The sequence below is a fragment of the Pleurodeles waltl genome, chromosome 6 (genome assembly GCF_031143425.1).
Source record: "Pleurodeles waltl isolate 20211129_DDA chromosome 6, aPleWal1.hap1.20221129, whole genome shotgun sequence".
Classification (NCBI taxonomy): domain Eukaryota; kingdom Metazoa; phylum Chordata; class Amphibia; order Caudata; family Salamandridae; genus Pleurodeles; species Pleurodeles waltl.
Genome location: NC_090445.1, coordinates 560,528,770 through 560,554,394, shown reverse-complemented (window position 1 = coordinate 560,554,394; position 25,625 = coordinate 560,528,770). Strand labels below are relative to the sequence as shown.

Sequence of the window (25,625 nt, the reverse complement as noted above, 5' to 3'; positions counted from 1 at the left end):
TGAAAGGAACTTTAGGGGACGCGTTTCAGATGTCCTGGAAGGGTCAGTTGCTTTACGCGTTTCCTCCCATACCCTTGATTCTTCTGGTTTTAAGGAAGATCCACCAAGATCGGGCCCAAGTCATCTTAATAGCCCCGGATTGGCCCAGAAGGGTGTGGTATTCAGACCTTCTCCAACTCTCTCCGTGCCCTCCGCTCCGTCTCCCTTACAGGGCAGACCTCCTCTCGCAGTAGCATGGGCAGGTTCTACACCCCCACCTCCAGAGCCTGCACCTTCATGCTTGGAGATAGAACGGGGCAATCTGAGTTCGTTTTCTCTCCCGCCGGAGGTGGTGGAAGTTATTTTATCGGCAAGGCGACACTCCACCAAATCGATCTATGCAAGCAGGTGGGCCAGATTTGTGAGTTGGTGGGGAGAGACCCAAATTGATCCCTTGAGGGCCCGTTTGGCTGACGTATTGTTATTTGCTCTATCCTTGGCACAGAACGGTTGTGCAGTTGCCATGGTTAAGGGTTATTTATCAGCGCTGTCGGCTTTTCTGTGCCTTCCAGATCAACCCTCCTTGTTTAAATCACCCATTGTATTAAGGTTCCTTAAGGGTCACACTAATAAGTTTCCGCCCACTCCGTTTGTTATGCCCCAGTGGGATCTTAACTTGGTATTGGCCTTTCTTATGGGATCGCCATTTGAGCCAATGCACTCTTGTCCATTGGGACTTTTGGTATTGAAGACAGTTTTTCTGGTGGCCATAACATCGGCTAGAAGAGTGAGTGAGCTCCAGGCTCTTAGGCCCTCATTCCAACCCTGGAGGTCTGTGACCGCCAGGGCGGAGGGCAGCGGAAGCACCGCCAACAGGCTGGCGGTGCTTCCTGGGCTATTCTGACCGCGGCGGTAAAGCCGCGGTCAGAAAAGGGGAACCGGCGGTTTCCCGCCGGTTTTCCCCTGGCCCAGGGAAGCAGCGCCGCCATGGGGATTCCGACCCCCTTCCCGCCAGCCTGTTTCTGGCGGTTTTCACCACCAGAACCAGGATGGCAGGAACGGGTGTCGTGGGGCCCCTGGGGGCCCCTGCACTGCCCATGCCACTGGCATGGGCAGTGCAGGGGCCCCCTAACAGGGTCCCATACAGATTTTCACTGTCTGCTTTGCAGACAGTGAAAATCGCGACGGGTGCCACTGAACCCGTCGCACCCCTGCAACTCCGCCGGCTCCATTCGGAGCCGGCTTCCTCGTTGCAGGGGCTTTCCCGCTGGGCCGGCGGGCAGCCTTTTGGCGGTCGCCCGCCGGCCCAGCGGGAAAGTTGGAATGGCCGCCGCGGTCTTTTGACCGCGGGGCGGTCATTCGGCGGTAACCGCATGGCGGGAGGCGACCGCCGCCCGCCGCGGTCAGAATGACCGCCTTAGCGTAGAACCCCCATATACTTCCTTTTACAGGGACAAAGTGGTGTTAAGGACCAAGGCGGCTTTCCTTCCGAAGATTGTTTCACCTTTTCATTTGGGACAGTCCATTACTCTCTCTTCCTTCTATCCTCCACCTCATCCATCCAAGGAGGAAGAGAGGCTACATCGGTTGGATCCACGAAGAGCGTTGAGCTTCTTCGTCAACAGGATGAGGGAGTTCAGACAAGATGATCAGCTCTTCGTTGGTTACGTGGGGAAGAGGAGAGGCAAAGCTGTCCACAAAAGAACACTGTCAAGGTGGGTCATTCTTTGCATCAAGTTATGTTATTCTTTAGCAAAGAAAGAACCTCCTGTGGGGCTCCGAGCCCATTCCACCAGGGCTAAGGCTGCTTCATCGGCCTTGGCTAGAGGTGTTCCTGTGGTTGACATCTGCAAAGCGGCAACTTGGGCATCCCTCCACACTTTTGCCAAGCATTATTGTTTGGACTCTGAGGTTAGGAGGGATGGCCATTTTGCACGCTCAGTGCTGCAGGATTTCTTGGTTTGACCATTCAGGCACCCACCAACGGGGGCAGTACTGCTTTGGGACTCTATTCTTTAGGTGAGGAATCCACAGGTAGTTGTATCCATCAGAAGAACAAGTTACTTACTGTAGGAAGTTGGCTCTGTATGTACTATTTCAAAGTAAGAAATAGCATGCACAGAGTCCAAGTGTTCCCCTTAGAGGTAAGATAGTGGCAAAAAGAGATCATTCTAATGCTCTATTTTGTGGTAGTGTAGTCGAGCAGTAGGCTTATCAGAGGGTAGTGTTAAGCATTTGTTGTACAAACACAGGCAATAAATGAGGAACACACACTCAAAGACAATTCCAGGCCAATAGTTTTTTATATAGAAAAATATCTTTTCTTAGTTTATTTTAAGAACAACAGGTTCAAGATTTACAAACAATACTTTAAACAAAAGGTATTTCACTTAGGTACTTTAGGAACTTTAAATTATCACAATAGCATGTACAGTTTTGGCAAAAATGGCAATAAGCTATTTTAAAAGTGGACACTGCAAAAATCAACAGTTCCTGGGGGAGGAAAGTATTTGTTAAGTTCACAGGTAAGTAAAACACTTACAGGGTTCAAAGTTGGGTCCAAGGTAGCCCACCGTTGGGGATTCAAGGCAACCCCAAAGTTACCACACCAGCAGCTCAGGGACGGTCAGGTGCAGAGGTCAAAGTGGTGACCAAAACACATAGGCTTCAATGGAAATAGGGGTGCCCCGGTTCCAGTCTGCCAGCAGGTAAGTACCAGCGACTTTGGAGGGCGGACCAGGGGGGTTTTGTAGGGCACCGGGGGGGTGGGGACACAAGCAGGCACCTAAAGTACACCCTCAGCGTCACAGGGGCGGCCGGATGCAGAGTGCAAACAGGCGTCGGGCTTACAATAGGAATCAATGGGGAGACCTGGGGGTCGCTTCAACAATGCAGGCAGGCACAGGGGGAGGCTCCTCGGGCTAGCCACCACCTGGGCTAGGCAGAGGGTTGCCTACGGGTCGCTCCTGCACTGGAGTTCGGTTCCTTCAGGTCCTGGGGGCTGCGGGTGCAGTGTGGTTTCCAGGCGTCAGGTTCCTTGAAGCAGGCAGTCGCGTTCAGGGGGAGCCTCTGGATTTCCTCTGCAGGCATCGCTGTGGGGGCTCAGGGTGGTCAACTCTGGCTACTCACGGGCTCGCATTCACCGAGGAGTCCTCCCTGTAGTGTTAGTTTTCCGCAGGTCGAGCCGGGGGTGTCGGGTGCAGAGTGGAAAGTCTCACGCTTCCGGCGGGAAACGTGTTGTATTTAAAAGTTGCTTCTTTGTTTCAAAACGTTGCAGTTTCTTGAACAGGGCCGCTGTTCTCGGGAGCTTCTTGGTCCTTTAGATGCAGGGTAGTCCTCTGAGGCTTCAGAGGTCGCTGGACCCTGTTGGATACGTCGCTGTTGCAGTTTTCTTCGAAGTAGGGAGACAGGCCGGTGGGGCTGGGGCCAAATCAGTTGTCGTCTCCGTCTTCACTGCAGGGCTTCATGTCAGCAATCCTTCTTCTTCTTTAGGTTGCAGGAATCTAGCTTCCTCGGTTCTGGGAGCCCCTAAATACTCAATTTAGGGGTGTGTTTAGGTCTGGGAGGGCAATAGCCAATGGCTACTGGCCCTGAGGGTGGCTACACAAACTCCACAGCACCATAATGGCTACACTGAAAACTGGGAAGTTTGGTACCAAACTTCTCAGCACAATAAATGCACACTGATGCTAGTGTGCACTTTATTGTAAAAATACACCCAGAGGGCATCTTACAGATGCCCCCTGAAAACATACCTGACTTCCAGTGTGGGCTGACTAGTTTTGGCAGCCTGCCACACACCAGACATGTTGCTGGCCACATGGGGAGAGTGCCTTTGTCACTCTTTGGCCAGGAACAAAGCCTGTACTGGGTGGAGGTGCTTCTCACCTCCCCCTGCAGGAACTGTAACACCTGGTGGTGAGCCTCAAAGGCTCACCCCTTTTGTTACAGCGCCCCAGGGTATCCCAGCTAGTGGAGATGCCCGCCACTGCCCCCACTTTTGGCAGCAAGGCTGGTGGAGATAATGAGAAACACAAGGAGGAGTCACTCCCCAGTCAGGACAGCCCCAAAGGTGTCCTGAGCTGAGGTGACTCGGACTTCTAGAAATCCTCCATCTTGCAGATGGAGGATTCCACCAATAGGATTAGGGATGTTCCCCCCTCCCCACAAGGAGGAGGCACAAAGAGGGTGTAGCTACCCTCAGGGCTAGTAGCCATTGGCTACTAACCTCCCAGACCTAAACACACTCCTAAATTGAGTATTTAGGGGCCCCCAGAACCTAGGAAGATAGATTACTGCAACCTGAAGACAAATAAGGACTGCTGACCTGAAGCCCTGCAGAGAAGACGGAGACGACAAATGCTTTGGCCCCAGCCCTCAGAATTGACCTCATTTTTGTTGGCTTTCTGGACACTTTACCACTGCTAACCAGTGCTAAAGTGCATGTGGTCTACCTAAAAACATGGTAACATTAGCTCATACCCAATTGGGATATTTAATTTACTTGTAATTCCCTAGAAAAGTGCACTACATGAGCAGAGAGCCCGTAAATTATATGCTAGTAGTGGGCCTGCAGCACTGATTGTGCCACCAACATAAGTAGCCTCTTAACCATGTCTCAGGTCTGCCATTGCTAGACCTCCGTGTGCAGTTTCGCTACCAATTGGCATTTAAAACTACTTGGCAAGCCTTAAACTCCCCTTTTTCTACATATAAGTCACCCCTAAGGTAGACCCTAGGTAACCTATAGGGCAGAGTGCTATGTAAGTAAAAGGGAGGACACGAACTTATGTGTTTTACATATCCCAGTAGGAGAAAACTCACAAATTCATTTTCCACTACTGTGAGGCCAGCTCCTCTCATAGGCCAGCTTTAGAACTGCCCTTATATACTTTTTTAGTGATAGATTCTGAACTGAAAGGACGAGCCCTCTAATGTTTAGTATGACCAGAATGGTAAAATAAATCCTGTTTATTGGTGAAATTCGATTTAATTTGACTATTTTAGAAAGGAATGCCACTTTTAGAAAGCGGGCATTTCTCTGCCCTTACTTCCATCTGTGCCTTACAGCCTGTCTCCAATCCACGTCTGGTCCGTGCTGCTTGACAGCTCCCTTTGTGCATTCCACCCAGAGAGCCATCAACTCAGGCCACTCAGTCACATCTGCATTCATCTGCATACTGAATGGGTTTCCCTGGGCAGGAAGGGTGGAGAGGTTCTCTCTTACACGGCAAAGGTCAGTGGCCTGCCCTTACACAAATGACTGAAAACCCCCACAGGGATCCTTGGCAGACAGGACTGTGATGAAAGGGGAACTTGTGGCCCTCACCTATGGTACAGTGCACCCTGCCTAAGGGCTGTGAGGCCTGCTAGAGGGGTGACTTAGCTATGCCACAGGCAGTGTGAGGTTGGCATGGCACTCTGAGGGGAGTGCCATGTCGACTTAGTCATTTTCTCCCCACCAGCACACACAAGCTGGCAAGCAGTGTGTCTGTGCTGAGTGAGGGGTCCGTAGGGTGGCATCAGACATGCTGCAGCCCTGAGAGACCTTCCCTGGCATCAGGGCCCTTTGTACCAGGGGTACCAGTTACAAGGACTTACCTGGGTGCCAGGGTTGTGCCAATTGTGGAGATAAAGGTACAGTTTAGGGAAAGAACACTGGTGCTGGGGCCAGGTTAGCAGGCCTCAGCACACTTTCAAATCATAACTTGGCATCAGCAAATGCAAAAAGTCAGGGGGTAACCATGTCAAGGAGGTATTTCCTTACAGATGGGTCCTTGATATTGTCAGCAAGGGACACACACTAGAATTCCATCAACCTCCTCCGCAAGTGCCACCCAGAGGACCCCCACCTGCCCATCTAAAAGAACTCCTAGCACAGATTGCCATCTTGATAGACAAGGAAACAATAGAGATCGTACCAAGGAATCAGAGGGGAACAGGTTTTTTCCTCTCGCTTCTTCCTCATACAGAAGAAGACAGGGAACTGGCGACCTATTTTAGGCCTTCGCTCTCTGAACAAATTCTTGAAAAAACAATCATTTTGGATGATCACCCTTCCAGATGCGCTATGCTTACTCAACCAAGGAGATTTCATGGCATCCTTGGATCTCCAGGATGAATACTTCCACATCCCTATTCATCCCAGTCACAGGAAATTCTTACGGTTCAAGGTTGCAGGCACCCATTATCAGTTCAGAGTGTTACCCTATGGCCTCAGATTGGCCCCACCAGTTTTCACCAAGGTCCTGGCACCAGTTGCAGCCTACCTCAGGCAGCTGGGAATTCAGGTGTTCCCGTACTTAGAGGACTGGCTAATAAAGGCACGAACAGCATCCAAAGCGGCTAGAGACACAAAGACATGCTTATCCCTCTTCAAGGCGTTAGGTCTAACAGTCAACTACCCAAAGTCTCGCCTAGACCCATTGAACAACATCACCTTTCTAGGAGCTATTTTGGACACAGAGCGAGCAAGAGCTTTTGCTTCTCACGACAGACGGAAAAAACTTCGAGGTCTAAGGAGCCGTCTCCGCAGAAGAATGTCCACTTCAGTCTGGACTTACAAGTCTTTTCTGGGGATGCTCTCTTCGTGCAGTCCATTGGTAGCAAACTGTCACCTCCACATGAGAACACTTCAACAACAATTGGACATTCAGTGGAAACAAAGAAACAGATCTTTCGACGATATAGTCCAAATAACCTTACCTGCGAGACAAGCATTAAAGTGGTGGAAAAGCACCCCTCTCATCTCGAAGGGTCTCTGCTTCCTGAAAGACAAACCAGTACACATTCTGACAATGGATGCGTATTTAGAGGGATGGGGCACACACTTACACGACCTATCAGTGAGAGGAAGATGGTCCACACAGGAATCAGCTCTCCATATCAACATATTAGAATTAAAGGCAGTTTTCCTGGTGCTGAAGGCCTTCCTCACCAAGATCAGAGGTTCCTCAGTGTTGATAAGAACTGACAACACCACAGTCATGCCTTACCTCAACAAGCAGGGGGGTACAAGATCGCAGGCACTGTCTCTGTGGGCACAGGAACTGTGGCATTGGAATCTTCATCATCATAGAACATTCAGAGCAGAACATCTCCCAGGGGTTTCCAACACTTTGGCAGATGCCCTAAGCAGAACTCGGGCGACCTGTCACAAATGGGAGCTCAACCATGTAATTCTTGACCGCCTCATCGTTGGGGCAAACCCAGTCTAGATCTGTTTGCGACAAGGGAGAACAAAAAATGGCAACACATTGCAAGCTGGCAACCGCAGAGTGGGCCAAAGGGGAATGCGTTTTTGATCAAATGTTCAGGGATCAATGCCTACACTTTTTCCCCGCTCCCACTCATCCCGAGACTTCTTCAGAAGATGAAGAGAGAACCGTGACGACTTCTGTTGATCACTCCGAGATGGCTGTGCCAGTTTTGGTTCACGGAGCTTCTACTCCTCTCGGAACAGCCTCACATGCATCTGAGACCAACACCAGACTGACTAACTATGAATCAGGGGCAGGTCCGTCATCCCAACCCGACTTCACTTCGATTATCGGCCTGGCTCCTGAATTCTATGAGTTTGACGGTTTAGATATCCCTTCAGACTGTCGAGAGGTGCTTGCCTGTGCCAGAGCCCAGTCTAAAAATAAAATGTACAGACTCAAGTTGAGGAGATTCTGCTTATGGTGCAAAACCTTCAATGTTCACCCTCTAAAGTCTTCTCCAGAGCAGATTCTTTCATATCTCTTACACTTGGCGAAGTCAGGTCTCTCCCATTCGTCTATCAAAGTTCACCTAGCAGCTATATCTTGTTTCCGCTGTGCGGCAGTATTACCATCTCTATGGTCATCCAGGATAATAAAGCAATTTCTAAAAGGTGTGTTCAGGATGTTTCCTCCGATTCAGCGCCCTCCTCCTTCCTGGCATCTGAATATTGTGCTTTCCCAATTGATGAGGCATTTATTTAAGCCTGTTCACAAAGCCGGCCTGAAATACATCTCTTGGAAGACGACGCTCCTTCTAGCCCTTACTTCGGCAAAGAGGGTTAGTGACATTCAAGCATTCACAGTTTTACCACCTTTTCTGCAATTTAAATCAGATATGGTCATTCTGAGGAGTAACCTAAAATTGATTCCTAAAGTTCCTTCAAACTTTCATTTGAATGAGCCAGTGGTTTTAAAAACGTTTTTCCCGAACCTCACACTCCAGCAGAGTGAGCATTACATTCCCTAGACCTTAAGAGGTGTCTGAAATTCTACATACAGAGGACTAGCAGCTTTTGAAAAGCTGATCAGTTGTTTATTAGGTATGGCCAACTCACTAAGGGGAATGCTGTTTCCAAACAAACAAAAGCATGGTGGATCTCCTCTGCCATACAATTCTGTCATCAGCTAGCGGGAAGACAGCTGTCAGCCAATGTCAAGGCGCCCTCCAGAAGAGCAGTGTCTACGTCAGCAGCTCTCTTCGCAGGAGTGCCCCTAAACCAGATCTGCAGAGCGGCAACGTGGACTTGCAGCCACACCATTACTCAACACTGCTGCCTGGATGCTGCTGACAGGATGGATGCAGCGGTAGGACAAGCAGTTTTTCGTAATTTATTTGTATAAGGTGAGACAATAATCTTTTTTAGTCACCATCCTCGAATGTTATTATTTCCACACTGATATTTATATATATATATATGTTTATAGATATTGATAAGGATATCTAACTAGATCTATAAGTGTATGCATATATATGTATAGATATATATTTATATAAAGATATGTAAAGAAAGATGTTTTCTTTTAGTTACAGAGCTTAACATCTTCCTGTACTGCTGACTATTCTGATTCAAGCATGTGAATCTATGAAAGATACCCCAATACTGGAGAAGAAGATAAGTTACTTAACTGTAACTGTGGTTTTCCAGTATTGGTATCTTTCATAGATTCACATGCGACCCACCCTCCTTCCCATGGAGGCTCACCTCTTTCGTCTCTCTCTTGTATTTACTAGTGCCGGAAAACCTGAGAGACTGAGCCTCTGTGCTGGGGGTTATAAAGGGGCGGTCTCGCCCGAATGGCTGAGCTTTGGGCCTTTTCTAATGAAGCTAATAAGCCATGAAAATGAATGTATTTTTGCCATTAACTACAATGAAGAAAAAAAAAAGAGAGATTGGTTTTATTGCTTTCTTTGAACCGTGGGACTCCCACTTTGACGATGGGGAATGATTCAAGCATTTGAATCTATGAAAGATACCAATACTGGAGAACCACAGTTACAGGTAAGTAACTCATCTTCTTCCCCACTATTAAGAACCTACCATTTAGGCGCTTGTAAACAATGTTAAAGTCTCCCAGCCACACTAGTTCTCCTTCACACTTCTCCCTATCTTAAAACAGGATAGGAGAAACCTGTCTTGAATAGCTTTTTAGGCGTGTGATACAAACAGAGCCAGTGTCCTGCCCCCTATTTTCCTGATCTAATGATGTACTCGCCTTCTTTGTTTGAACTTTAAATCTCTGCAGCACACTACTGTTATTCTGTACACTTTTATTTAACGGACGAATGTATTTGGGTTAGGGGTAGCTTTTACTCCGTGAGCCTGGTGTCTTTTGAAAGGAGGCGCATCTCCTGTAAATAGACACATACGGGAAGTCCAGCAAGAGTGCTCACCATATGTTATTGCATTTTACTGTGGCATTCGCCCCCCTAATATTCCAAGAGTACCATGTGGCCAGGTTTTGGTGATCTCAATGGCTGAGATTTTGTCTACCCTCCCTTGCCTATATCTTATATCCACTATCTTTTCCTCAGTTCTCTTGCGACATCCTGCATCACTTTCCTCTTATTCAGCATGCTCTATGATAGACCCTTGTATAACTTTATTTACAGTTTCAAAACGCACACATTCAGCTTGATGGGCTATTCTCAGTTTCCTATTTTTTGCTGCTGATGAGGTAAGTTTTGCTACAATGTCCCGCCAGTCACCAGTCGTGAGGCTCCTACCCTATGAGCACATGCAATTCAGATGTTAAAGTTCTCAATCTCTTCTAGTATGGAAATTGCCTGACAAAATGACCTCTGTGTTGTTATCTTTCTCGTTTTCCTATATATTTCCGATCCACATGTTCTTGTGTTGTGATCTGTCCTCTAGGTCATCACACTTGTACACAGGATAGTGAGTCTTCTGTAAAGATGTGTTCATCTCCATTATGGAGTCTTCATATGTGCTTACACACTCGCCAAAAGCTTGTATGCTCTTTTAAATGTTTGACAGTTTGGGTGACATCTCTGTTTACAAGGTGGTCAGTCGATCTGCTAAGGTAATGCTTAGCTTCAGCCGGAGGTCTAAAAGGCATAGAAGCAGCTCCTTTTTTCATCAAGCAACACTGTTCTGTCCTTTTTGAGGCCATTGTATTTTCAGACTTTGCTTAACTCCTGTAGCACTCCTCCATGCTATTCCCAATTCCTAGTAAGATGTAAGGCCACGCTGATATCTCCCCATGCAGTGGAGCACATAACAAGCTGTTCTGGCCCCAAAAGTAGCAGACAAACCCAGGAAGCAATGGTGTGAGCACTACATGCTCATATCTTTCTCCACCCCCTTATGAAGTCCTGGTAGAGCTCCTTTCCTTAGAAGGACCTCCCAGTAGTGTGGTACATTCCAGTGCCCTCTACTTTCAATTTCTTAGATGTGCTGGCAGAATTTTTCTATATTCTTGTCTTGGTGCCTTTCCATTAACTCCATAGGCTAGGCATCTCCTCCTCCTGCACTCACTGCACGCTACTTTAGCTCTCTCTGTTATAATTTTTATGAGGGTTGGATCTTCCATTCTTCCTACTTCCTTTCCACAACATCTTATAGCTGACCTGACTCCTGGCAAGAAATAATCCGTTGTCACTGCCCCTTCCCCTCCTGCCTCAGCCTCCAGCTAATTTCCAGCGATTTGTGGGGCAATAGGGGCGAAGACTTGCGGGTGTTCACATTGGAAGAAGCTAAATCGTTTTGGCGCCTGCCACGTGCCCCACCAACATTTTGTAATTATTTTCGTGATTCTCACATGATTTGCAGAATATTAGCATACAATAAATTCTAAAGACTATGAAATTCCAACGTTTGTGTTTGCATTGCCTGTTGGGTTTCGAGGCGCGGGTCTTATTATCTTTACCTTGTTAGAACAAGAGATTCTCTGGCAGGTTTGTCAGATTCTAAACACTCCATCACACATGTGAGTGGAATTTAGAGATAGGGGAGAAAAACACCTACTTGCTTTTATATACTTTGCAAAGGTCGCAGCTTTCTTTGGGTGATTCGGAAAACTATTTAGGTATTCCCAGTTAAAAAAGCTGGCATTCTCACAACACAAGGAAGAAAGACCTGAGTCAACTCTTACAGAATACAAACATGTGGCTTGCGAGAGACACATAAATCTCAGCGGATCAATGACTTACCTTACCGGATTATTGATTAATAAATAGAGGGTAGAAAAGCAGATGTGGTGGAAAAAAGTGAACACCTGAAATAAAAAACACCCTTGACAGAAATATTAATGACAAACAAATACTTGACCTCTCACCAAGCGCTTGCAAGACAGAGGGTTTACATTGCCACTTAGGATGAGTCTATATTGCATATATTTAGAATATTTATTATATTTAAACATATTATTGTATATTAGTATGTTGTTCTTTTCTTGACAAAATAGAATCTATGCATAATCTATGCAGATAGCAACTGTTTTACTCATTTTGCAGTTAGCTTTATTAATTTATTGTTATTTTACTTTGTTTTTTTAGCTCTTCCACCGCTCATCAAAAAGGGAGAAGATCCTTACAGAACAGATAATCTGCAGGAAAACCTCGAGTATCAAGTTGTAATGAGAGATGGAGTGATGCACGTTTATGCTGATAAATATGCTGCTGAAAGAAATGATCCCAAAAACCTTCCTTACTCTAAGGTTGACAACTTTTTGAAGGATTATCGTTTTGTAGTTTCCTTAATTGCACAAGGTGCTATGTAAGTATTACATTATAGTTTATAAATAAATGTCCTTTAATATCGCTTGAAAATGTGCTTTTACCTTGTTTTCTGTAGATTAAAGTACTACCAAGAACAAAAAATATGGCTACTTTGCATTGTGATCTAACTAGAACTGCTTTACTGCTTTTTTGAATTTCTAAACCTCTGACTGAGAAGCTGCAACTCATTCACCATAGTCACTACAATACTATTACGCAAACATTCCCAATTGGGCAATTATCCTGTTTCGGCGCAAACAGGGTTTGTGCCCAAGTGTTTGCATGCATAATTCTGGCCGGGTAAAACTACGCTCAAAACGGGTGGTTGTAGATAAAGTACAATTGTCCCCCATTTTAAAATGTGTGACTCTGAACAGGGTAAACATTGGGCCTCAGGTTAATGCTTAACGCCATGGTGGCAGTTTGCACCTAACAGGAACATTTAGACCGTGACGAGTGTAGAAAAATCTAGTGACGTTGCCCCACCGTACAAAGGGTAGGGTGACTGCCAATATGACTTGATAATCCAGATGTGGATGAGATTTAGACTACTGACCCAGTTGACGATAGAATAATGTAAACCTGGCTCTCAGCCCTTTTTTTAGATGAGATGGGGGAACCCTTTGGACTAGATTAACAGAGTTCACAGAACGCAGCAAGCAAAGTTGCTGTGCTGCATTGCGTGAATGGGAGCAAACAGAACTGTGCCAAATCTACTTAGAAGTGGAGCAGTTCTGCTCTCACTGCACTTTTGGCAGCCATGCACCACTGCAGGCACTGGGCCTCCGTTGTGGTCAGCATAGTTTTATTGTAAGAAGAGGTCCCTTCCTGCACAAAAACCACCCTTTAGGGCATTCTCCTCTTTGTATGTTTGCTACAGAATGCCTCATTGAGGTGCAGGATTTAGACACAAATCCCTTTCTGCTATTCATTGTAGGTACAGATTTGCATCAAAACCCATGGGTTGTTGCATGAGAACAGCCATGCACCAACCATCAAAAGCTCCCTGGATTGTAACTTAAAGTACTGTACTTTAATTTGGGTTACAATCCAATGCAAATAACAATTTGTGTTGAATTGTAAATCTCATCAGGAGACTTTGCAGCTGCATTAACCGGGTATTGAAAACCTGACTCAAAATCTTTCGAAATTTTCATTCCTCCATCCTACTTTTTATAAGAAACACATTTAATGGGTACCTCCTGTCCATTCCTATCTAGATATGGGTTTGACCGAGTCTGTCATGCTGGATTAACTCAAGGGTCTCAAAGAGTGGCAATACTTCTGCGCCGTGATTCCCTTTAGTAGTGCACCAGTCATGTTTGGACATCCAGGGTAAATATGTTGCTTTGGCAGGCATGTCGGAAGGTCGTCTTGGTATGTATACAGTATATGCCCCACTGTAGGAAGTTGGCTCTTTATATACTATTTCAAAGTAAGAAATAGTGTGCACGGACTCCAAGGGTTCCCCTTATAGGTAAGATAGTGGCAAAAGTAGATAATTCTAATGCTCTATTTTGTGGTAGTGTGGTCGAGCAGTAGGCTTATCAGAGGGTAGTGTTAAGCATTTGTTGTACACACACAGGCAATACATGAGGAAAGCACACTCAAAGACTTACTCCAGGCCAATAGGTTTTTATATTGAAAAGTATCTTTTCTTAGTTTATTTTAAGAACCACAGGTTCAAGATTTACAGTTAATACTTTAAATGTAAGGTACTTCACTTAGATAATTTAGGAACTTTGAATGAAAACAATATCATGTACAGTCTTTGGGAAAATGGCAATAAGCTATTTTCAAAGTGGACACAATGCAAAAATCAACAGTTCCTGGGGGAGATAAGTAAGGGTTAGATTAGGAGGTAAGTAAAACACTTACAAGTCTCAGTCCTGGGGCATAGTTAGCCCACCGTTGGGGGTTCAAGGCAACCGTAAAGTTACCACACCAGCAGCTCAGGGCCGGTCAGGTGCAGAGGTCAAAGAGGTGCCCAAAACAGATAGGTGCCTATAGAGAACAGGGGTGCTCCGGTTCCAGTCTGCCAGCAGGTAAGAACCGGGTGCAGTGTGCAAAGCAGGCGTCGGGATTCAGGTGGGAATCAATGGAGGGACCCGAGGGTCACTCTAGTGGTGCAGGCAGGCACAGGGGGGGCTTCTCGGGACAGCCACCACCTGGGCTAGGCAGAGGGTCGCCTGGGGGTCACTCCTGCGTTGAAGTTCAGTTCCTTCAGGTCCTGGGGGCTGCGGGTGCAGTGTTGGTTCCAGGCGTCGGGTCCCTAGTCTTGATAATCAATGAATGGCTTACAGGAGGTTGAGGTGACCTGGCATATTGCTTGGAACTAACGACAATGGGATTCCCTCAGGTGATGGGTCTACTCTACCGGAGCCCCATCTCCACCAACATTTCAGAGGTAACCAGGATGATATTTGTGGGGTGGTGCACAGTACAGCTGCATAAAGAATGGAGGAGGAAAATTACGCAACACACTCCCTTATGGCAGAGGACATGGCTGCGTGAGGTGACTGCCTTGGAGGGCTTTACTAGGTGGGATGCTATAGGTCTTACACTAGCTGGTGATTTATGGTCAGGCACACACATGATGTCGTTTCAGACACTCCAGCAAACTTACACCTTAAGCGCTACACAATTTTATAAATGTTTACAATTATGACATGCAGTAGGGATGATCATACACAGAGGGACTCCCATACCTGACTTTGGCCCGATGGAAGCGAAGGTGGTGATGAGAAGCTTGGGTAGGGGGGAGTCTCCCAAATATATAGTTCCCTGACACTGAACAGTTTGGGCACCGTGGCTGGGACTATTGGAGAACTAGGACTGGCAGGATGCATCAATGACACCACACAGGATTACTATCTTGACTAGCCTGCACCAGTTTTATTATCTGCATTGCACCTATCTTACTCCAGACAGATTTTACTGAGCTTGACTCCGACTGTTGCCCCAGTTTAATCAGTGCCCTCACTCACCTGCAGACTTGGGACTGCCCAGTCATTATGCGCTCTTGGTCACAGATATTGAACAAATTATCAATGATAGTGGGACAAATAACAGAGCTTTCCTCTCTGATGGTTCTTTTGGGCGTCATGGAAGGGTGGGGAATTTGAGGCCGGTAAAGGCCTTGCAAGACACAGGACTTATAGTGGCAAAAAGAGATGTTGCAGCCGAATGGACAGCGAGTGGACCACTCACAGTCTCAAAGTGGAGGTGAGGGGTGGATTGGTGCGCCCAGATGGAACGAGCAGTGTGTAAGGCAGGTGGATGCCCAAGAAAGCATGCTAAGATTTGGTCTAGATGGGAGTGGGGTATACAATCTGGAATTTAATTATCACAATAATGGCTGAACTGATGAACAATGGGTTCACTGTTGACTTTGTACGATAAAACTCTGGGCTTTCACAAGTGTGCAAGACATTAAGAACTTAAACTGTACTTTATTAAAACTGACTACTAATCTGACATGTTACTCCATGTTTAAAACAATAAAAATGTGGTTATTATTAAATAAAAAATCTTCATAACTCTTGGCCCATGTGTTTGCTGGAATGAGCATCCAGCAGGTTTAAGTTGGGGCTCTTCCCCAGACAAGCTCTAACTAATGCTGTAAGTCTCTGACAAAAATAATGGCCATGGTCGCTTCAGTCTTTTGTATGGAATGGCCAATATCATTTGGTAGTGCTATGTGGGCGGCTATACTAGAGCATTGACTGCTGACGTCCCACAGACGACCTGATGTGCCAGGCATCTCTGGATCCACTCCATCAGATTTTTCCTTTACTAGAGAACTTGAGCTGTCCATGTCATTGATTTCATTGGTTCACTGTTACTAGATATAGAGTTGATATACTGTCAACTTGTCCAAGAAAGGCGGTGATTAAAAATGGCTCAGTAATGTAAAACCCAGCAAGTGAATACTTCTTAAATTACACCCCCCTAATAATGAGGAGAGTCCTATTGCCAGTGTAGCGCCTTGTTTTAGCGATCACATCAAGTAGATATTCTAGGCCGCCAGAGACATGTGTAGAGACTTGGCTTATGTGGAGAAAAGGACAATGGGCTCATACTTCTGGTCCCTGTGCTTTGGAAGGAATATTGTGGTTGTTAGGGAATGACAGACCTTTGATTGACATTCTTGCAGGGAGGTATGGATAAGGAACCTTATCCTGAACTCCCCAAAACAGTATAAAAACACCTTGTGTTATTATGTAAGGGATAAACTACCCACTGCCTTACATTATAAGGATATTGCAAGTCACAGAGGAGTTCCATAACCATATAGAGGAATGAAGCTGAGTTCTTTTATAAGTTTATGAAACTCCAAGGTGACTTGCAGTATCCTTATCATGTACACCAGGGTGTACTTTATCCCATGTAATGCATGGTCACACCATCACCTTTCCCACAAACCATTGAAAATATTGGTGCATAGCTCTTTCATATGACAGAGTGAGCATGTTTGCAAAAATAAAGAATACAAATAAAACGTGTAGTGCAAAATGAAACACATCAAAATCCAGCTATTTGTTTGTTGCAAATAAAAATTATTAACAGTTCAATACAAGTCAGTTTAAAAAAATACAAAAGAAAGCTGCACTATCTCGGAATGTCCAGCTATTCTCTAGCTAAATAATGCACAAAATAAACATGTTGTCTGAGTGTGTCATTGTGAGCTAGAAAAATAGAGCAGACGAAAGATAAGCTGCAGCTTTATTTGTGCTCAGTTATCTGACCTGTCTTTTACCTTGGCTGCTGGCCATGGCAAAATGCAGTGTGATGTTAGAATTCGACTGTAATAACTTATAATAGTCAAGTTCCAAAGTCTTCTCTTTATGATTGGTGGTTGTGTGCGTCACAAGTCGCTAATTATACAGAAATTAGAGACTGGCTTTTGTACAGGGATTACAGAATCCCTTGTATTATATAATAATTAGTGTTGATTACATGCTAATCTTTATCACCATTATAATATGTATTTCAACATTTATGATAATTATGAGAACCATAGAATGTACACCACCTTGTGTATGATAAATCCCTGATGCTGTTGTGTTGTGTAGTTTTCTAGGTACTATGTGGTCTGTTTAATAATTGTTCTAACAAGCACTTGTTTTTGATAGGCATTTACTCTTTTGTATTGCGTTGTATTTATATGTATAATGCCTCATTTATATAGATATGATGTATTTGCATATCATTCCAGCTGATAAGTTTTCAGTAAGTATTGTAGTGCTGTGAAATGCATTTTTAAGCATTTCAGGGTAGTGCTTATTTCAGCGAACATTACGTTTTCCAAGAGGGCTGTCTGCCCTTCCCAGGAGCTCACTAGTTCTACTGGAGCTCCCCTTTCTTTGGAGACCATGCTCTTGCCAAGGTCTCTTGCCAAGGTCATCCCACAGGCTTTGTATGTTATAGTCATGAGCGTTCATCGAGTATAACAAAGAGCTTTAAGGAGTTATACAGAGATGGGCTTTGGCTTCACCCATATGCTGGGAACCAGGAGCATATGTTTTGATTGAGCAGAAGTTATAAAAAAATTGTACTCCATGCAGCTGTGATTATGTTTTTTTAATTATCTATCGAGCTTGAACTTTCAGGGGCACACACATGACACTACAGTGATGTTAAGGTGACTTAGATAACTAGATCATTTATGGGGTTTGTCTTTCTCTGGCAGCAGATAACTAGATAATTTAGATCATTTATTAATTCTCTGGGAGCAGCACAAACTGGAAGGAGGTAACCATGAGGAGTGTTTTGCAGTCCCATCACCCTACCATATACTTCAGAATGTAGATTTTTGTTCCAGAGCTGTATGGGATGTTCAAGGGCTGCACCTATCTATATGGATTTTTTAGGTCTGGCTGCAATTGTCATATACCTTATGTAAGCAACAAAAAAGAAGCACTTTCAGGGTACTACTGAGAGGGGAGCTTAGGCTTCACCTATATGTTGGTTCTTCTAAGTACAGGAATTGATTGGACTGAAATTGTATCTATCCACTAAAAAGCGTCCTTTGTATTTTGTCGCTTGTGGTAAAGCTTATTCTCAATAGGAGGACGCTGGGTTGGTTATGGTGGCAAGCCAATGATCATGGCTGTAGGCCTGATTTATTTATGAAAGGTTATGATAAAGGTGCTAGGCATGACATATTTTGTGTGAAAAACAATAAGTTAAAGTCTCTAGATATTTAAGTGTGAATTGTCATTACTCTTTATTTAAGAATACAGATAGGTATTTTGATACTTGGAATCTCAGAAAATACAGTAGTAGGCAGTGTTGGTTACACTGTGTGACAAACCATAAATAAAGAACGTTTGCCATGTGAGAATCCTTTTTTAGGAGAGAGTATTTTGCTTAGCCAAATATCTTTTGTATCCCTTTCTAATGTATAACTGTATTTCTGATGGTTGTTTTGTGATTAAGCTTATGTTCAAAACTGTAGGCCCGAGTTGGGCATGGTGACAAGCTATAAGTCTGATTGGCGCACTTGGAAACATTATGTCCAATGCCTTGGGTATCCCCCAGAGTGCTGACATCAGTTTTGTCTTTTGGCACCACCAGCATAGATCCAGGGAGAGTTACCTCAGTCCCTTTTTTGGACAATTTGTTTTACGTTCCGTTTAAGTTTTTTTAGCTTGTCTCCCAGTGTGCTGAAGGATGTCCCCTAACAAACTTTGACGTTTAAACCCTGTGGTTCCTGTCACACACAGATGTCTATGACAGGTACCCTCCTAGTTTGCCGGTGGAGTTGGGCCGTGACTCCAAGGTCTGTGAAGACTGTCACACCATGAACCCCAAGGCGCTCCGTGAACGGTCCCTAAAGCTACTGGTCACTCAACGCCAGTCGGCTCCTTGAGGCTCTAGGTTCGAGTCACTTGGAGGATCCTGGGCCAGTTTGTGTAGCCGTTCTTACCGCGTGTCATTTCCCAAAGGAGTCAGAATGGTCCTACAAAATGTCTAAACAATCTAAGAAGTCAAAACCCTATTTGAGTTCACCTCCTTGGTCCAAGTCCTATGACTCCAGTGCCGGCCTGAACTCGACATTCTGAGTTAGAACCGGGGCCTAGTTTTTTCGACAGACCCTGGGAGGAGTAGGTTTGGCAGGATCTTAGGATCATTTTAGCTACCATAAGCCCTTGGAAGACTCAAAGAAAACTGGTGCGATTAATTGCTGGATGCCAGTGGTTTGGATACCTACCAAAACACTGGCTTGGTCTCTCCTCCTAATGTGGCTATGGAGGAAGGGGCTTCCTTTGCCATGATGGTGAGGAGGGCGACTGAGGTACTGGACCTTACACTACCCTCAATGGCAGTCAAGATAAACGTTGTGAAATAGGTGTTTCAGCCAGGAGTCACCACCCACAGAACCTTTTCTCCCTTTTAATGAAGTCCTTATGGCCGTCCTGCTCAGGGCATGTGCCAAGCACAGGACAGTTGGGGGCTGCCACTGCCCAGCTTTCCTCACCCAGCACCCCACCCCGGAGAGCCTGTTTGTTCAAGCCTCCACCTCTAAAGTCAAGCCTGGTGCGTTCCCTAAAACATCACCAGACAGGGGGATCCAAGAGGCTGGATACTTTTGGCAAGAGGATGTTCTCTTCCACCAGCCTTGCAATGCTGTCGGTGATCACTTCATGCCTCAAAGGCCAGAACACCCACATAGTTTAGGATTCAGATGTACAAGTGCTATCCATGGTCTTGGAGGAGGCCCGGGCCACCCTGACCCAGGCGATTGTCCATGGCAGGGACGCAGCTAAGTTCACTATACACTCTGGACTGGACATGACCAACTTGCTAGGCAAAGCGATTGTACCATTAGAGGCACTCTGACACCATACCTAGCTGAGATCCACTTGCTCCAGGTATCCCTTTTGGCGTTGCCCTTTAATGGCGATAAGGCATATTCACCCTGGAGAGCATTAAGGACAGCGGGGACACTGCCTGATCAGTGGGTCTCTCTCTGACCCCATGCCAGTCACATTCTGCCTTTTGCCCCTTCCATGGCTGCAATTGGGAGTACCAGCCACATCCACTCCCACCTAACCACCAAGGCCAACAGGCTTCCCGGTCTTTTTGTGACCGTGAACGCAGCTCCCACAAGCCTTGTGGGATTCCAGGCCAGATGTCCACACAGTCTGCTACCAACTGGCATCCTTCAATCCATTTAGTTAGCACTTGCATGACCACAAGCAACTGGTTGGTGGCAGAATACAGCACCACCTGCCCACTGGAAGTCCAGAACATCAGATAGGGTCATAGACCCTGTGTCAAGAGGCCCTACATCTCTGGACATTGCTGGGATGCCAGGATATTTTCCTGGTTGCACAACACGTGGAAGAATCTCTGTACCAGGGTGGAAAATCTCAGCCATCAAAGTCGCCTGGATCATGGCGTCTCCACCCAGAGGTAGTGCAAGGTCTCTTCCGCAACTGGGGAGAACCTTGGTTAGATCTAATCGCCATCACCAAGAACACGAAATGTCAGCACTTCTGCATGCTGTAGTTGACCAAGGTGGCTCACACTTGGAGACGTATTTTGCTTCGATGGACCTCCGACCTCCTATACACCTTTCTGCTGACACCACTCATGCCCAGAGGTCTCAAGAAGATCAAGAACAAGTGGGCTCAGGCCATCCTTGTAGCTCCTGATTGGTCATGGAGAGTATGGTATCTGGAATTTCTGAACATGAGAACCAGTCCTCTCATCTGTCTGCCTTAAAGGAGGATGTCCTATTACAGCAACAGGGCAGGACCCTGCACCTGAACCTGTACACTCTCCCCCTTCATGCTTGGAGATTGCGCGTCAGTAACTGCCGATTTGTGATCTCCCTTCTTAAGTGTGTGATGTCATGGCAGCCAGGCGACCCTAAACCAAGACGCTATGGGGGTCCTTACGACCTCGGCGGTCTTTTCGCAAGACCGCCGAGGTACCGCCGTGCTGAAGACCACCAGTGGTGGCGATCTTCCGCGCCACGTATTATGACCGCTGGCAGGCCGCCATCCTTTTTCGGACGGAACGCCGCCAGCAGCCATACTGGCGGATGGTGGGAAAGTGGAGGTTGCTCAACCTCCACCGCCACGTCAACAGAACAGCGCCCACTGGATCACGTCCCATGATTCGGTGTGGCGGTGTTCTGGTGATGGTGTTCTGGTGGCGGAGCTGCCCCCATGGATCCCGTCCCCTCTCGGAGGTAAGGTAAGTTGATCATCTGTTAGGGAAGGGGGTGGGGGGGGTGTTGTGTGCGTGCATGGGGGTGTGCGTGTGAGAGTGTAGAGGGGGTGAGTGAGTGAGTGTATGCATGAGGGGGGTGCTGTGTATGGGAAATGTGTGCGGGTCAGACGGTGTGCATGTCTGTTTGTATGTGTGCGGGTATGTGTTGTCGGGGTGTATGTGCGCGTGTAGGGGTGTGTATATGTGCATGTTGAGGGTGTGTGCGTGTAGGAGTGTGTATATGTGCATGTTCGGGGTCGGGGTGAGGAGGGGGGTTGTGCCACCTTTGGGGGGTGGCAGGGGGGTGGGGGGTGTTGGGGAGGATTCGTAAGGGGGAAGCGGGGGTGGGGAAGACCCCTATCAGTGCCAGGGAAGGAATTCCCTGGCACTGATAGTGCCTACCGCCATGGATCTCATGGCGGTTCCCAACCACCCGAGATCCATGGCGGTATGCAGGGTCCTGATACCGTCGGCGGTCTAGTGACCACCGCCGGGCTGGAGACCGCAATCTCCAGCCCAGCGGTTCTCACCGCCATGGCAGTCGGAATGGTGAAGTGGCGGTCATAATTCAATTTATTTTTTTCGCCGGCCTGTTGGCGGTCTTACTGCCACTTTACCACCGACTGCCAGGGTTGTAATGACCCCCCTATATGTCTGCTGTTGAGACAAATGAATGGCTTGATGTGCTACCAAAATTGTTAATTCCCTTTCTGCACCTTTTTCAAAGGTTGTTTTGTGTTTTATCTTTAGCCCAACAAGGCTCCATTCTTGGCACAGTTAAAGGGTACTTGTCGGCCATATCAGCTTTTTTGCAGTTGCTGGACAAGTCCTTCCTGTTTGACCCACCTGTTGTGACTCATTTTGTAAAGAGACTTTAAAACATTTTCCCTCCAAAACCCTTCTTCATGCCTCGATGGGACTTGAACCTAGTCATGACGCTCTTGATGAGTTTGCCCTTAGAGCCTATGCACAACTGTGCTCAGCTCCTTCTGACCATTAAAACTGCCTTTGTAGTGGCCACTACATCGGCCAGGAGGGTTAGTGAACTGCAGGCACTCTCTGTGCACCATCCATACGCTGCATGTTTTCCAGACAAACTGGTTCTGAGAACACATGCCACTTTCCTGCCAAAAGTGGTGCAACTCTTCTATGTCGGACAGACCATCACTCTGCCAACCTCCGTCTCACCCTTCCAAAGAGGAGGAGAGACTCCATCAAATGGACCCCCAAAGAGGTTATTGTTCTACATTGATCATACTAAGGAACACCTGGTAGACAATCAACTATTCATTGGGCTCGCCGTAACAAAGAAATGGAAGGCTTTGCGGAAACAGACCATCTCTAAATTGATTATACTCATAAGTAGGAACTAAAGCTGGCCCAAAGCAACCCCCTAGGGGTTTTCAGGCTCATTCCACTGCAGCCAAGTCAGCGATCACTGCCTTGAACATCTGTCAGGATGCGATGTGGGCCTCTTTGCACACGTTCACCAAACATTACTGCCTGGAGAGTCAGGTATGTTGTGATGGCCCGTTCGGTCCTCCTGGACTTCCTAGTCTGAATTATTTCGCAGACACCCCTTTGGGGATGTGTTGCTTGGATACTTATTCTAAGATAAGGAATCTGCGACTAGAAGTCTCTATCACATGAACAACTTACCTTCAGTAACGCTTTGTCTGGCAGAGACTTGAGCCTCAGATTACTCACTGACTCTACCATCTTCCCAACTTCAGCAAACAGATTTTTGTCCAACTAGGGAATGGTCCCTATAGGTCCTTAGTTTCTGCTAACTGGTCTGCCAGCATTCTGTTGTGGCTCCATGGCCCTGGCGCAGAAATGCCATAAAAAGATACTGATGTCATCATCCTGAGGTGGTAACTATGTAGGTACCACACTCATCACTTGTGGTGGGGTTGATGCAGAGCCAATCAATGCCACCTGCTGTTTCGCTGTGGTGCTGCTTGGAAATTTATAGATCCAGTCTGACCCCTGTTGTGTATTCTAAGGTAAGGAATCTGCAGATAAATAGAGGCATATTTACGAGCCACCAGTTGATCACTTTTGTTGACGCTACTGCGGTGTAGAGTGCAGACCCATTCTATGTGAGTACACAAAGCCACTTTGTCTGGCTTTTTGTGGCCTTATAGATATGGTGTATGGCAATGCAGTGCAAGTTGCAGTGCCATATGTACCAAACATTGATGAGAGCCCAGAACATGGAGTATGGCAGTCCTGCCACAGACTTCTATGAACCACCAAGCTATGCTGTGCAGCAACTGTCATTGTCATTGCTGGGAATCATGCTAAATCATATGACACAAAGAGGGTACCAAACATACTTTCTTAACTGTACTCTGTCTCACTCCATCCACAGGTATCCCAGCCATTGCCGCCCTGGAGAGGATACCAGACACTACCAGCCCTCCTCAGGATGAAGGCCCAAGTGAGGACAATACGCCTTGGATGTCGAGACAGTGATGACCTACCTGGCCCATCTGGGACATCTGGTCAGTCGATGACTCCCAGCCTTACCCTGCCCACATCAGTCCCCCCACAACAGTTGCTCAGACATCACAGTCAAGCAAGCGCCCCCAAACTTGTGTCCCAAAGACTGTTAAAACTACTGTGTGCCCCACAGTACAGGGTTCTGGGTCTGACCTTGACACCCCTGACAATGATGGCCCTGCTAACACTGGGAGTGGGCACACTATGCCAGGGAGCGCGGGAGGGATGCTGTGGGACAGAGGATGAGGCAGCTAAGGGACTCCACTGACCAGGATACCATCTCCTAAGTCCTGGGAGCATACCAATCTTCCCAGGACAGGATGGTCCAGATCATCACCATGTTGGGGAAAAATCAAAGGCTGCAGAGAGACTACCACCAGGAGGCCATGCAACAGTGGCAGGCGCATAGTGCTTCCATGGCCTCCATAGCAGGGGTGCTAAGGGACATCAACACCACCCTGCGTGATATAGCTACCCACCATCAGGCTCCTTCCACTAGTAACGTTACATCTTCCCCCTCTACATCGGCGGCAGCTAGTGGAATGGAAGCCTTGCCAGGGGAGCCCCCAGTCTCAAACGCCTGTCCCTCTATAGCAGAAGAACCCCCCGCAAACGTGGACATCCATCCAGACACCCGGCTATAACAGATGCCAAGATCCAACTCACTTCCAGGAAGTGAACCTCTCCTGATTTGTCACCCTTGTGCACCTCAGAGACACTTTGTTAACTGTTCAGAATCCTAACTACATTTTCCCAATGGACAAGGACAGAGGACCTGTGTGACCAAATGTTGTTGCAGCTACTCTGATCAATCCATCTCCTGTGACTCCACTCATTACCTGTTATTATGTTGTACACTTTGATTTGACTAGCAATGGTATCCAATGCCTCAGGGCTAGATTGTGGAGCATGCAGTAGACAACAATTATTTGGCAATCCTTGTGGGCAGTAGAGGTGGGCACCTCCTGATAGGTCCAGGCACCTGAATATTGCCTCCAAGAGGCAGAAAGTATGCTATAATACACGCCTTGTTCTCCTGTGGGCCTCATTGAAACGGAGTTCACCTGGCATGACTGGGTACCTCACAGGTGTCAACAGCCAAGGAAGGTATGGATAGCCAGAGTCACCTGTGAACACAATGGTAGGACAAAACCAATTGAGGTGAATCGATTGTGCAGATTGTGATGACAGGTCACATAACTTTTAGAAATATAACAATGCATATTCACCAACCAGCCAGGCCCTCTCTGTATGTAGACGTGCCATCATGGTTGATACATTTCTGTTACGCATAATGTAGGAGTCATGCACTCATCCAGGATAATTGGCAGTTACTTGGGAGATACACTGGTCTGCCAGACACACCACCTGCACGTTGATTGAGTGGTAGTTCTTCCTGTTCCTATGCACCTGTTCATTGACACTGGGAGGGGCCAGGGATACATGGGTGCCATCAAAGCATCTACCACATGAGGAATCAGTCCCATCAGATAAAAATCACCCTTCACATTGGCCATATCCGCTCTTTTGAGAAATCTGATGTAGCTGTCCAGGTGTTGCAAGAAAGCTCACAGTACATCCCTCAAAACTTGACTGAACATGGGCTGAGACATCCCTGCTGTTAAGGTCACAGTATGCTGGAATGAGCCAGTGGCCAGGAAGTGTAGCACTGACAATACTTGAACACTGGGTGGTATGGAATAGGGATGTTGATTTCCTGGCATCAGATCTGGCTCTGAGCGTATACATAGATCCATTGTGGTCTGGCGATTCAGATGGTAGGTCTGGATGACATGCCTGTCCTGCATGGTAGCCAGGTCTACCAGTAGACGGAACACTGCCAGTTGTCTCATTTCCTTCATGGCAAGATATCTCATTTGAGAGGAGAAAATATACAATAAGTCATGCAATTGGCA

General features: G+C 46.7%; 1 protein-coding gene across 1 annotated transcript in view; it reads left to right on the top strand.

Annotated features, from left to right (window-relative positions):
- The window catches only part of AMPD1 (adenosine monophosphate deaminase 1), a 1,595,039-nt gene that overhangs the window by 224,789 nt on the left and 1,344,625 nt on the right, over positions 1-25,625 (top strand). Inside the window, exon 3 of the mRNA XM_069242152.1 lies at positions 11,758-11,977. Coding sequence (XP_069098253.1) covers positions 11,758-11,977 — 220 coding nt within the window. The remainder of the gene's footprint in view (positions 1-11,757; positions 11,978-25,625) is intronic.